The 14,816-nt window shown below is 42.2% G+C and overlaps 2 protein-coding genes across 4 annotated transcripts in view; one reads left to right on the forward strand and one right to left on the reverse strand.

The window, feature by feature from the left end:
- Positions 1–14,816, reverse strand: part of LOC145445220 (cytochrome b5-like) — a 392,395-nt gene that overhangs the window by 162,272 nt on the left and 215,307 nt on the right. The gene's annotated exons all lie outside the window — the stretch shown is intronic.
- The window catches only part of LOC145445412 (uncharacterized), a 28,490-nt gene continuing 17,142 nt past the window's right edge, over positions 3,469–14,816 (forward strand). The window contains exons 1-11 of one of the 3 annotated variants that reach the window (XM_080323605.1): positions 3,469–3,962; positions 4,223–4,339; positions 4,919–5,072; positions 5,138–5,217; positions 6,011–6,079; positions 7,120–7,224; positions 7,547–8,074; positions 10,262–10,898; positions 12,264–12,344; positions 12,424–12,522; positions 12,598–12,795. In XM_080323605.1, the coding sequence (XP_080179731.1) occupies positions 3,744–3,962; positions 4,223–4,339; positions 4,919–5,072; positions 5,138–5,217; positions 6,011–6,079; positions 7,120–7,224; positions 7,547–8,074; positions 10,262–10,898; positions 12,264–12,344; positions 12,424–12,522; positions 12,598–12,795 (2,287 nt within the window). In that variant the 5' untranslated portion in view covers positions 3,469–3,743. Of the gene's footprint in view, positions 3,963–4,222; positions 4,340–4,918; positions 5,073–5,137; positions 5,218–6,010; positions 6,080–7,119; positions 7,225–7,546; positions 8,075–10,252; positions 10,899–12,263; positions 12,345–12,423; positions 12,523–12,597; positions 12,796–14,816 lie in introns of all 3 variants that reach the window. The other 2 variants (XM_080323604.1, XM_080323606.1) reach the window with 2 other exon arrangements.

The raw sequence follows: 14,816 nt of genomic DNA on the forward strand, positions 1-14,816 counted from the left end.
AAACTTCACTATCACAACACTTCCTAAAATCTACCATTCAGTGGGATATCGCTATTAGGTCACATTTCAGATTCATGATGACAAAACATGACCCGTTGATGATTCGTGACTGAAAATCGTGAATTTGTTTAGTGCGACCTTTCGTTAAATTACTCGGTTTTGGATAGACTGGGTGATAAACTAATAATGACTCGATTTGAGCAGGGTCGAACGTTAAAATCAGAGGACTTGCCTCTTGGAATAGTGACTTGGCAATCCTACGGACGCAAAAATCTATGAAACTGTCCTGGGGAATAAATAGTAATATAGCAAAAGCCCGGAGCTTTCGTTGCGTAGGGTATATAGAATAAAGAAATCTAATCAGGTCTGTTTGGAAACCATTTGCGTTCTGTGACCCCCGTGACGTAGATTTGGTTACACCCTGGATGTTGTTTGTTCTCTCTGTCCATGTTATTATCGGTGGCGAGTAAGGTAGTGGTACGCACCACAGTTGTAACACCAATGGATTCTTCGACGATTAGTCATTTATATTCCAGGGGTCCGTGTACCCTTCGTGGTACAAAGCACCACATCAGGGGGTACCATGATGCATTGTGGAAATTGGCCTATATGCTGTGGAATATTTTCTGGGCTAATTTATGCAACTGGAACATATTCTTCGAGCTACGCGCGATTTTATGTGAATGAGCTTTCTGATTTTTATATAGGTCTCATCAGAAATTGTGTTGAAAATTGACAGTGATCACTGGAAATCTAATTGAAAGTACTGGGGGAACGATCTCTAAAACTGGTAAAAACAATGTTATTACTATGGAACAATATTGATTATATTTAAATTGTTATTGATCTGTTCCAATATTAACCGAATAAAACCTAACGCTGGTTTAATTTGACTTCGGCAATGACAGTAACAATAGCCTATACTTATCACGAGTATATCAGAAACCTCGGTTAGGCTACACCGCTCACATGCTCTGATATCAGATCAATCTTTAGTGAATTCTAAAATATTCTACGTAAAATTGTGGCATTTCAAAGGTCCAATAGCTGCAATATTACAACCCGACAGCTTTTACGATATCATCATGCGTCCTCTCGCATGATGTATAAACTCATTATTTCTAAAAATTGTGCCCGGCACAAAAACTATTTTATTCAAATATTTGAAAATGTGATTTTTTTTTCGTGCCAAGCGTGAATAGTATATTAGTAAATTACATTTTCTCGATGATTGTGGAATGTATGTCTGCAAGGTGCCGTTAAATAAGGCCTAGTTGGATATTATAGATTGAATACCCCTATTTATTGATGCTGCGGCCCGCGGGTCATCACATTTTAGGAAATTGGCCCGCGAGCACATTCGAGTTTGAGACCTCTGGTCTATTGCGAGCTTTTCCCACTGTTCCGGAATCCGGAGTCCGCGGGTTCCGCCGTTTAGTTTGTTTCATTTTTTCTTGGTCCTCCTTGTCCGCCCGCTCGGTTGACCGTTTAGTTCAATGGTTCTCAACCTTTTTTTAGACACGCCCCCCTTTATGATAGTGAACATTTTCGCGCCCCCCTTATCGCCATATCACAAAATCCAACCGGGATGCTACCAACCCCAACAGATTGTTTGGTGGTATGGAAGGTTATGAATGTGGATGAGAGTGATGGTATGGAAGGTTATGAATGTGGATGAGAGAATTAAAAAATATGAAATTTGGTCTATTTATAGAGAAAGACGCGAGCATTGGTTGTAAATCGCGTAGAGCACGAAGATTTTTTTCAGCTGACCGCTTCTTCGCGCTCCCCTTCAGAGGTTTCACGCCCCCCTAAGGGGGCGTGCCCCCCAGGTTGAGAACCACTGGTTTGGTTCATCATCATTGGTTTATTAGCAATTTAGTTACAAGTTCAGCTGTTCCGTGTTCCACTATGGATTACTAAGGTACCTTAGTTATCTATAGTTCCGCTAGCTCCACCGTTCAGGTTTGAGTCATTTTGTCTTGGTCCGCCTGGTCTACGTAGTTATAGTTGAGTGGTTTTGGACCGCGGTTCCGGTCGGTCCGCTGTTTAGTATGGCAAGTTCCGCCATGTCCGCGGTTCGCTCGTTGAGTCAGGACGATGGTGCTCGTACTTTGCAAATAGCAGGCACGAAAGTTTACAAATGGCAAGGATTTACTTTGCAAATGGGAAACAAAGTTTACAAATCAGCAATAATTTTGCAAGTGGCCAAGAATTGATGTCATTTTGCAAATGGCCAAGACAGGTCAAAACTCGCGACAGGGGACAGGCACAGGCCGCACAGCCGCACAGGGTGGGGTGATCCTGACAGCCCCCGCTGCCCCCAGTTGAGCAATACCCCACACTGTCGTGATTTTTGACCGGTCTTGGCCATTTGCAAAGTGAAATCAATCCTTGGCCATTTGCAAAATTCTTGCCCATTTGTAAACTTTTTTGCCCATTTGTGAAGTAAATCCTTCCCCATTTGCCATTTGTAAACTTTCTTGCGTAGCCTATTTGCAAAGTACGGTACGAGCACCAACACCAACGGTTTTTCGGGCTTGTGTAGTGGGTTAGTCTGGTATGTCAACCATGCTAAGTGCGAATGGGTGCACAATAAGGACGGTCGCGTGTGCAATTTGGTCAGGGTAAGGGGCTAGCGTGCTTGAGGTTATTGTGCACGCGATTATCCTTATTGTGCATGTGCAGTGTGCACTCAATCACACCAATCCTTTTCCATCTCGGTAATTATGCTGGGCTTGGACCAACAGCGGATTTCACACATTGAACGAAGGAAGAGCTGTCACATGGTTCTATAGTCTCGTTCATCATTATTATTGAATTTTTTATCGAATCAATACACCACAAGATTGTGATATAATGAAAAGATAGGATGGTGCCGAAACAACTTGAAGTATAGTCTTTTAATCAGACAGACACCTTGGCCTAAAGTATGTTAGTAATAGGCATGCACACTGAATAAAAGAAAGGATAACATGAAAAAATGAATGCTGCATCCTGCTTGTTTCGGTATGCGGGGCGGATATGTAAGGCCGTGGTCCGGTAATCTTGAGGGCTGACTAATACGCTGCAAAATCGCATCTGCCATTCCATTCCTTGCTTGCATCCCCCTAGATGAAATCATAGGTTATCCACAACCATTACTAAGGAATGTGAATGTAAACAGCATTGAATGAAGTCGTGTTGACTAGGGCAGAAATTTTTGATAAATTGCTCCCTCCGGATATTGCTTCTAGGTTCGGCATATAAGATCCGCGCGTCTGTTCTGTTATGACCATTCGTCGCACAGTCTTGCTGTCGGCAGTATACAAATACTTTTGATGTCATTGTTACGGATTTTAATCATCAGATTGACATTTAGAAGAATTCTCAAGTCCGCACTTACTTACTGCTCCTACAATCTTATTGTAGCTATTTGATATATATCCTTTATTTGGTTTCTTACTGTAGATAAGTTGATGAGATGAAAAGAACGAGTATACTGCCGCCAGCAAGACTCTGAGACGAATGGCCATAACAGGACAGACTCGTGGATCTTATGCAGAACCTAGAAGCAATATCGGAAGGGAGTAATTTACCAAAAATTTCTGCCCTGTACTAAACTGACCTATAGAACAACCAATTCGTGTGGGGCCGGAATAAGGCATAATAATAGAAACTGAATTGTCTCATTTCAGATAAATCGCAGTATACGATGTCGATAATGTATTCTTGAGTAGCTTCGATAAATTACGAGCGGCAAAATGCTTCCTATGGGATGGAATCAAATCCGGCAAGCGAGAGTTACGGGAATCAATCACCCGCCTCCACAGCAAATGCCGTACGGCTCGATGGGCGGACCGCATATGATGCCGAATCAACAGCAATTCAACATGTATCGGCCACCTGTGATGCAGCCTCCTCATTCTCAGATGTATGGTGCTCCTACTATGATGGGGAATTATGGAATGCCCAATCCTCAGGTAGGAACTGAACTAGGAATCATACAGAGATGCAGAGCCTAGCGAAATTGGTCAGCACTCCAATGCCCTGCAGGCCAAAGTGGAATCGGTGGCATCGTCACACTCAATTTTCTGATTAATTACTTAATTATCCTATGCAAGACACCCTTCTGTCACACACAACTTACAGCCGCAACACATCTACTGTTTCCAGTCTGGCCTGCATCTGTCCCTTATGATTAAAAGTGCTTTGTATTCATCGAATAACTTTTTTATTACAGATGATGATGAATAACAGCGGGAAACCTCCAGAACCAGATGGGCCCCCTCCCCCTTCACCTCCTGCACCCCTTCCCAGTTCAGAACCAGTACCTCCTCCTCCGCCTGCCGACGGCCAGGTATGCTCTTGTTATCACGTAGAGTGGAAGGCTATCTTAGATGCATGCTTGCGATCTCTATGTAAATCTCTCTGTGTCGTTTTCATGATGGTGTGGTTTATGGGAACACATTATTTTAATTCTTCACTCTGCTACTGACAAGATATCATGTTGCCAGCATTTCTGGGCTTAATTTACATATATACAGGCCTTCCTATGTCTATTGTGAAGTTTCACAAGACATTAACTAGCTACTGAAAACTGCAAATGCAACTTTATGGCAGAGCCTTGAATTTTTGCTCTTGGATTTGTCATTTTTGCCTCCCTTATTATCATGCCTATATTGCATTCTATGCAAGGATCAAGCTATATCTGTGGAGTGTGAATTAGTTTTGCTTCCAAAAATATGTAAAATAATCTTATCAGTAGATTTAAAAATGTGAATCATTGCCATTGAAAGTCGATAAGCTGCTTTTACTGAGTGTAGATCATCGACAGTTGACAGTGCAATTTCTATCAATTCGTGTAAGTGCAGATGCTGGGTTATCAATAAATTGCGAAGCATTGCACAACCAGTAACTCTGGCTGGTTTCGTTATAGTGGTGGATTGCAGAAATGAAAAATCTACCAAGCGACCATCACCGGCAGGAACTGGAGCGTATGGTGAACGAAAAATGGTTCCACACCATGAATACCAGTCAACAAATTGAATGCTGGCAGCACAAACTCCATTTAATCAGCAAGCAGAAGAAAGGTTTGATTTCATGTTCTAACTCTTGGCGCGAGAGTATTGAATTGAAACGTTCTTCTTATTGTTAGGTGACATCAACCAAATCAACCCTTCCCCGGAAGTAACTGCGCCATCTCAAACGAAACAGGTGTATCAATCTCCAGCTCAGGTACTGATACCAAAATTTTTTTAACAGTTTTGTGTCGTACGGATTTGTGAACTGTGCAGAAATTTTGTACTGATACTGATAGTTGTCACCGCTATCGTGTGTTTTATTTTCTTAATAGTAGTAGTGAGGTATGTGTTGATGTTCGCCAGCCTTAGAAATGGGGTGAATCACCAATGCGCTTTTGCATCAACGAGTAAAGCTAGTTTGTTTTTAGGTCTGTTCAACTTCCTCGTGATCAGGCCTTATGTATGCATGTATGTCTAATACAATTGGATTATGTGCGCATAGTGCATTCTTTATTTTTTTTGCGGTAAAATATTAGTTTGGGCGTTTGACGATTGTAATCGTTGGAATGGTAGCAACACAAATTGACAGCCAATGCCGTCCTCTAATTGCATTGCATGATACAAGAAACTGCACAACACTATATATTAGCTTCCTCAAATTTATCCAATCAAAGCTTTTCACAAAGATTGTATGTCAGTCCTAATGGACGTAATGACTGAATAAATTTGAGTAGTCTAATGGCAAAATTGAGCTAACAGTCGTGAAATTCTGAACTTCTTTGCCGAAACTGCAGACTACATGTTATAAGAAATATGAAATGCTTAATTAAGTTTTGATAGCAAAGACCTGACACGAGTAAACTATTGAAAGTGCTGCTCCCGCTTCAACCTTGTGGAGTGGAGCTGAGATTCTAAAAATAATCAAGACTTTACAATTGACCTTGCTACAAATAGCTTTACGTTGTAGAGTAATCTAGTTAGGATTCTTTATTTTAAAATTTTTACAGGTCAGCAATTTGGAGTTGGATTTACGGAAAGCTAAAGAAGAAGAAGCGAACATTAAGCAGCAAGTCATAGTAAGTGGAATCAGTAACTATTTAGGATAGTAAATGGAAATTTATTGGGATTTAACTGTATCTCGATTGCAAGTGAAATGTACCATGAATCTGTAAAAAAGACACGGAGTGATTTTTGTCCTGTTGTTTTCCTTGATCAAATTGGTCGGATGACCTGATGTTTTCAATATGCGGAAGTCCCCAAAATGTATTTTCCTCCGTGCCATCTGCCATGCATTGCGTCCTTGAATTTTGATGGCATTGAAATATGCAGATCAACAATTGCGACGTGTATTTTTTACCGGAATTAAATCTTGCAAGCAAAAAATTGTGAACATCAATTGAGCGTGATGAATGTGTGTTTGACCTGAAGTTGGAATGTAGGCATATGCAGGAAGCAGATATCTTCCTGCTTTATGCTGTATTTCGGCGTCATCTCATCATATACAGACAACACCATTGGCGTTGCTGACTGATAGGCTTCTTGTAGTTACCAGAAGAGCCTGGTCAATATCAGAACTTTAAACCGGTATTGGTGAAATAACATATTATCATGTTCGACCAGAACTGATTTGAAACATGAATTCCTCTAAACTTCATTCACCTACAATCAAACTTCAGCTGAATAAGTCCAGTCACACGGGCATATATTGTGGTTCCAAAGGAGAATTTTCTTTTCAGCATTTTCACCAGGAAGTGAACTGATTTAGTCGTCATAAATCGGTCCAACCCTTTAACTTGAAACATTTGTAGGATTGATGACATCATTCAACAGATTGATGATAAATTCTGACTAGAGTTGACTGATACAGATAATTCTGTGTAGACAGATATCAGGCAGGCTCTGCTCTAGTTATCAGTGTCTTGTTGAAATTTGGCTTAAACTGGATACTGTTCACTTGAAAATTTGATGTCATTTCAAGATTTTTACGTCCCGAAATCCGGGCGGATTTCATGTGCTTGAAAGCAAATTTTGCTACATTTTGTGTCAATAGCTTTTGTTATAGTTATGAAACTATTTCCCGTGTCTTGCGGTATAATACATAGTCTCTTCTTTTAAGACTTTCGAAAAGCAATATAGCGACTGGAAAAAGCAGTTCGACGATTGGAAAGACAAACACAAGTCGCATCCAAACAAGGAACAATTTGTCCAATACGAGCAACAGGTTCGTTTGCGCCAACTTGTGGTCAAATCTATCTTGACATTAATCAGTCCAATTTCAAAGTTGATTTCCTAACTGTAGATGAATTCTGTGAGAAATCCGAATGTCGAATTGTAATGAAAAGTCGGTATGGTATTATGGTTTTTGGTTGTGAAATGGACGAAGCATTTCTGTAAACTCGGTGGATGAATAATATAATATCCATTCTGGGAAGTCATTTTTGTGTGTCTTGTGTGCCGTTCAACGCGAGTACAGTACTTGATTGGGAATCTGATCGCTTTGACCCCAAACTTCACGTACTTTCATAACCTTGCTCTTCTCGCAGTGGATGACATGGCAGAAGCAGATGAGCGATCAGAAGCAAGACTACGAGAACAGCCTCAATTCGGTGGCGGAACGCATTCGACATTTAGAGAGTCAGAGAGGGATGCACAACCAACACGGCGCGATGCAAACGCAACACAATCAAAGCCCCGGTTTTCCTAGAAACTTACAGAACCCTGATTTTTCGCGCCAGCAAACTCAACCCGGACCCCGGTTCGGCTTGGAAAATCAGTATTTCAATGAAGCTCCGCCTTTTCGCGGCAACCACCAGTTTGACGGGCAGCCGCGCGGATTTCCGCACGGCAACAATCAAGGACCCGCCGGCGGGGTGGGTTTCGGTCCACATTCAAGCGCTGGTGACCAAAGGCCACCCGTGCAGAATGCTCAGCACGAGAACAATCCAGACAGCTGGCAAAGTAATCAATATGAAGAACAGGACACGGAGAATTATCAAGAAAACGAATGGGGAGGAGATTTTCAAGGATACGACGATCAGCACAAGGGTGACGATTACTACGGCGATAATCAGGTAGGTTTGAATCGCCGTCAGGCGTAATAATTCACGTATTACTTAGATCAAGAGCAGTGGCGGGCAGCATACGGCCCGCGTGCCGAACCTTGCCCGCGATGGGACTTGGAGCAGCCAAGGATACTTTCTACTCTTGAAGTGAAATTAAATCTGAAAGTATTGACAAATGATACGAGTCGCAGGATGAATCCAAGTTTGCCAACCTGTGAACGATGGTCATGAAACATTTGCGAGCAAACATTTTCGACCATGAACATTAACAAGACAAGGCTGCGCTCCAGTATAACTGATTTTCACATGCAGTCTTTGCTAAGAATTTTTGCATCCGACATGAAGCCAGTTTAAAGAACTTGGTGACAACTTTGACCGACCACTGTCGGATTGACTTCAACAGATATTGAATTACATTAGGGTGATACATTTATTAAATACTATTTTTGGTGACTATAATTTAAACTTGAAGCTTGCAATAAATACGATTATTCCTTGCATAGGTGGATAAATATGCAATTAATGTATCGATTATGTAATCTGGCCAGAAAAGTAGTTAATTTTCCCCATATCAGGCCCGCCGACCTGAGAAGTTGTTCGCCCCTGATCTAGAGGTACTCAGTAGCGAAGTTTCCCAGTTTCTCGGAGTGCTCACAAATTTATCATACTCGCACTACTTCAGCTAGTGATTATGTTTCAACACTAATTCTGCTTCTACTTGATATTATTTGAGCCCTGACTAAAATATTCCATTTTGGGTTTTCTAAGGTACATCAAATAGTTTCGGGATATGTTCAGTTGTTCACGTTAGTCCGTAGGCCTAACTGAGTATATTTTTGAAAGTCACACTTGATTGTAGTGTTGTTAGTCGTGAAGATGCACCTCGCAAAAGATATTACTAGAATTGTGCAGAATAACGTGCCCCTGATCATTGTCAACTTAATTCAGCTACTTTATTGCCACATCTCCCTTATTGTTATATCGGATCGGTATAGCTTGAGGGGGACGCTAGTCACTGCTGCTGCAGGCGTGTGTGTCGACCGGAACACTAGCAGCGTTTCCTGCATAAGCCGCCTACCATCGAATTTTGAGCACTCTGGGGATTGCCCGAGAATGTATTGATCTTTGATTTTTCTGCAAGGCTGAATAATCGACAGTGCTAGCTCCCATGAGCATTGTGTATATAGTTTTCGTAGTCCTTGAAGGTTGGTCAAAAATATCAGAAGTATTTCGGCTGAAATACAGGAACGCTCTTATCGACAACCTATTTCTGGAGGGTTAAAACGGTTTCTCGGCATATTACTGTAGCGAATAAGAACGCCTGACCGGAACTGCGGTCAATTCGGCAGAAGCTAGACGCACAAAGTATATTTATTCTATTTTCAAACTGCTTATTATGACTATCGATATAAGGTCGTACGTTTTGCAATGTGAATGCAATTTAGACTCAACTTTTTGCATGCATCTTCTATTTCATGCTGATGACTCAGACTAGGAAGTGCTCTTGCCACGTTAGGATCGTGTTCTGTGAAATTGAAGTGTTGTCCGGGCCTGTGCTCTTCAATGTGGTGCATTCTGTTCGCGTTGACACAGGAAGTTGTACGCCCCTTTGCAGGAGTAATGTAAAATTAACTCTGTGTGGGAAGCTGTCTGATAAAAGTTAACACTTTTGCTAGGTTACCAAAACACTATCGCCACGAAATGAATTGAGACGTACCTAAATTTTTACGGTTTTCAAGGCATGTTGATCATCAGAACATGTCAACCTAATAATTTGAGTTGATAGTATAACGTATCAGTAGGCTAAAATTTGTGAAATGAGAAGTTCAGACAGTGCAACATCTACTACACCAAGACAATGCGGCTTGTATAATATTTAGAAACATTTTTGACCTTATGCTATAATTTTGTCACTTTCGCCATAGTCGTCACTCTTGACCAGTTCTAATATTATGTCATTTCATCCTATCAAGCGTTTTGATGCCTAAAAAGGTCATCATTAGTTGCAAATTGCAATATGTCTCGGTATCTGTTACACCCTTATACACCCCATGGAAGTGGTACAACCATGAAAAATTTTGGTACACCCTGAGGTGCACCCAGTTGAAGAGCACTGATCCAGTCTCCCACCGATGTCCGCCTAACCAAATATTCATTGTGTTTCTAACTTACCTGTTTGCTCGTCAGGATTGTCAGGGATTCACGGAAACAGGCGGCCAACGCCAGGGCTGGGACGATTCTCTGAGTCTGTTACCCGGCCAGGGGTCGAACGCTTTCCCCACACACAGAGCGCCTGGACCACGTCACCGATTTCCTCAACCACGGCCTCTCCTGGGAGGCCCCGGCGCCAATAATCGGTTTCGCGGTCCGAGACCTTTCGGCCAAGATAGACCGCCCAGGCCGCTGCTTCAGACGAGACCGCGGGCGCCCAGAGCGGCCGCGCCGTTGTTGGGTGTCCGTCCCAGAGGACCCCGGCCCCTTCTGGGGTTAAACGCAAAACTCATGTCTCTGTCGAGTGATGCGTCTGGTAATCAAAATAATGAAGCGAAAGGACAAAGTCAATTTGGTCGCGCGGATCCCACCAAATCTAACTTCGGTGGCAGAGGTGCGAGGCCCAGAGCACCTACTCCTGTCAGACCACCCCTGTTAGGATCGGGACCTCGTTTTCCCAATCGGCAAGACAACTTGTCGAGATTTGACTCGCCGAAATACGACTCGACGAGAAGGGAGCCGGCAAAATTTGACTCCCCCCAACAGCCAAGAGGAAACCACGACGGCGATTCTAGCAACGGAAACGATGCTATGGATATTGTAGAAGATTCAAATTCAGCAGGTATGGAGGTCTACTGCTTCTGTGTCTCAGAACACCAAGAGATACCTGCGGTCATTTATTGGAACCAAGCCTTGGGGTGGTTTGTCGATGGTAAAACGACGTGTGGTGTGTCAGATGTCATCGAGGGCGTTGCATGCTGTTCCTTGTTTTGAGTATTATCATGATTTCTATCAATTTATACCGGTGGTTCTCAGGCTTGATTAACTTGCAGACGGGTTTAATTTCCAAACGAATTTTGCGTACTGATGAACTGTCGGATATCAAAATTAACCCAAAATGTAATCACGACAAATGTGTGCAACTGCAACGTTGAAGCAATGTTGGAAAGTTCGATTAAATGAGAAACTTGCTGCTACCTTTTTCATATTTCGCATGCTGTTGCTGTGCAGTGTACATGTATAGTAGGGCTCTTCAAAAATGACTTTTTTCTCAAATCGCACTGGCTACTTGATAAAATTGTTAGGTTACCTAATTTAAACCTACGCACCAAATTTGGTTCAATTCCAACCAGTAGCCGCATTGCTACAGGAGAAGAAAGTTTGAAAATTTTCTGTTCACCCCATGAAACTGTTGGGTTGTCTATAGAAACGATGTTCACCAAATTTGGTTAAATTCCAACCAGTGGAAGCGAAGTTATCGCTGTCGAAAAATTTGGATTATGAATAAAATAGTATTTACGGTGACCAATTCTTTAATGATTTATTATAGTGGTGCCCACCGTAAATACTATTTTATTCAAATCCAAATTTTTCGACGGCAACAACTCCGCTTGTACTGGTTGAAATTCCACCAAATTTGGTGAACATCGTTTCTATAGACAACCTAACACTTTCATAGGGTGAACAGAAAATTTTCAAATTTTTTGTTATTTATTTTTATATAATAAATAGAAACTTTCTTCTCCTGTAGCAATGCGGCTACTGGTTGGAATTGAACCAAATTTGGTGTGTAGGCTTGAATGAGATAACCTAACAATTTTATCAAGTAGCCAGTGCGATTTGAGAAAAAAGTCATTTTTGAAGAGCCCTAAGTACAGTGTACATGGTTCTATTGAAGTTTCTGCAAGACCAAGTCCTGTAAAACACCAAGAGATTTTGTTTGTTCAGTTTCTTTTGGAAGACTGCGACTTTGCTGTCTTCTATGACCTCTGTTATACTTCTCAATGTCGCCACAGTCGAAATCTGACAAATTTTGTTCCAAACGTCTTGGAACAGTTTGGTGCAACAATCCTGTAAATCCAAGCTCGACAATGAGCCCTGTCACAATACAGAAATGCGTTCCAAATTTCTAAATCAATTTGAAATTTGATGTTTGATTTCTCAAATTATTGGAAAAAACGTACAACTAAAATGAAGAATTTGGCAGATCGACAGAAAAGTCGTCACGAACTGGCTGTTGAAAACCGGGAATTTGAACCAAGTCAGAGTGGACAGGTCACGAAAAACCGTAAGTTTAAGCCGTACGAACGCTCGTTGTAGAAAACTATCTCAAAATCTGAGGTCTAAACGTCGTGTTCAATTGGCAGGAGCCGTTGACGAAGGCACGGCGGCGAAACCGTCGCAAGACTTCGCGGAAGATTCGATACCGGAAACGGACGGGTTTTTTGTTCCTTCGGAAAATCAAGGTCAGTCGCGTGCCACCCGTATTTAATTCAGTGCCTTGCAAGGACGCGATGTTTTCAAACTGTTTCTTTCTTCAGAAAAGCCAAAGAAAGACGACAAAAATGGCGGTAACGAAGCGGCCGATTCCGACGCAAAGGAAAAGGACGCGAAAGACGAAACGAAAGAGGAAGAAAAGGGAGTCAAGCCCGAGGACGATTACTCTCATTATTTCACGGACGACTTCTCTCATCTCACCGACGACCACGCTGCGGATGAAAGCAAGAAGAAAAACAATGGTGAATGTTAGGCATTTCAGATTGCAGAGTAGAAAGCTCTATATCAGTGGTTCTTAACCTTGCCCCCAGCGCCCCCCAGGGGGCGCTGGCGATCTTGAAGGGGGGCGGAAACGCTCAGGGGGCGATATGGGGGGCGCTGGGCTCAGGGGGCCGCTGGAGAAAAATGGCTTCGCAGTAGAGATGATTTGGTGATAGGACATATCCTTAATGAGTATTCAGAGCAAATTAACACCGAAAACTTTGTTACATATAGCCTTCAAAATACATATAGGTTTAATTGTCCATGGGCGCCTAAATGACTGACACCGAATGTTCCTGTCTTAGCAATCTGAACCCTACAGGGAAAAATTATATGTCAGTGAAGAAATACCAATCTGAAATCGTGTACGTCTTTTAGTTTAGTACGATTGGGCGACAGGGATATTCATGTTGGGCGATATCCCCGTTGAGCGATTCTATATTTTTTTGATATTGCAGACAGGGGGTCACGAAATAACATCATGCAACGAAGTCATACCAACGGGTTCGCCCGCCCGAATATGTTTAATTATTAGTAACGGGCCCTACAGTTTCCAAGAAACCTCACAATGTTCGCTTTAAGTTTTGATGAGTCTGCGCACACTCAACAACTTACTGCGCTGACCCTTGGACAACAGTGCGTAACGACTAAAAAAAGGTAATAACTCCGGATTTGTTGTGCGCAACGTAGATTTTCTGTGTGCAGATACCGTGTCAGCACTGCGCACGTGCGCAGCTTAGAGGGAACATTGGACCTCACTCAGCTCTACCGGTAAATGTGTTTACGTGAGCAGAGAGAGGATAAAAATTGATCTCAATTTACATGCAATTCCCGATGATATTGACCAATTCAATCATTAATTAGTGAAATTTTTCGCACTTCGCGCGAATAGCTGCCTCAGTAAATGGACACCCAATGTAGATACCTAATAGGCTATCAGCAAATAGCGGACAGCCTAATGGGGGTCTGGGAGTGAAGTCCCCCGGAAGTTTGGTTTATCACCCGACGGGGGCCCAGGACCAACGTTTTTTGTTGGGGGGGGGGGGGGGCTGACGAAGTGCTGTTACGGCCCTGGTAATGAATAATTGTACCTGCGGGCACGCCCGAATGTGTTTAATTATTAATTACGTGCCCTTTATTTTCCTATACAACAGCTCACTCAGTGCTACTGGTAAATCTGATTACGTGGGCTGACAGGATAAAAAGTTTATAGCGATTTATATATGTAATTACCACCTATTCATTCATGCATTATGGAAAATTTTGGTACCTAGGGCGACCAGGCCACACAAACTTTGCTGGTCATCAAAATCACGATATGGGGTTCGTGGGGGCGAAGCCCTCAGAAGTTCGGTTTATCACGCTATGGGTGCGGAAGGCAATCGTTTTTAGGTGGGTTAACGAAGTGCTGTTACGGCCCTCCCTTTTACTCATTGTCTTTATTACATTCTTTGCAATATGAAGTTGGGGGGGGGGGGCGCTGGAGCACGATAATTTTTGAAAGGGGGCGCTGGGAGAAAAAAGGTTAAGAACCACTGCTCTATATAGTGTGAGCGTGTGCCGTGATCACTAGGGTTGTTCAAAAATACCGTTTTTCTTCAAATGTTACTGGCTATTTGATAAAATTGTAAGGTTGCCATAAAAAAAACGCTGCACATCAAATTTGGCTCAATTCCAATGTGTCAAAGTAAAGCTATGAGAGTTTTTTACTTCTATTATAATGACAGGTTTCCAGATGTAGCTCTAGTCATCATAAAACAGTGGGTCCCAAACGGTGTGGAATTTCGGGATTTCTCGGTGGGGAATATCGACTAACTTTTGAAAAATCTTTACAGTAATATTCTCCTTTATTAAATGTCGTTTTGAAATGCCGACCAAATATTTCATAGCTCATTTGCAATTCAGCGATTCATATTATCAGTGCCTCCAATTAGCGAGAATCGCCTGGATAGCGACACGTGACCTCCAGAAATGTTTTTATTCATTTGTGCACCATCATCGG

Source organism: Botryllus schlosseri, chromosome 8, assembly GCF_051294905.1.
Source record: "Botryllus schlosseri isolate E-star chromosome 8, Bs_hap1, whole genome shotgun sequence".
In the NCBI taxonomy this organism is placed as follows: Eukaryota; Metazoa; Chordata; class Ascidiacea; order Stolidobranchia; family Styelidae; genus Botryllus; species Botryllus schlosseri.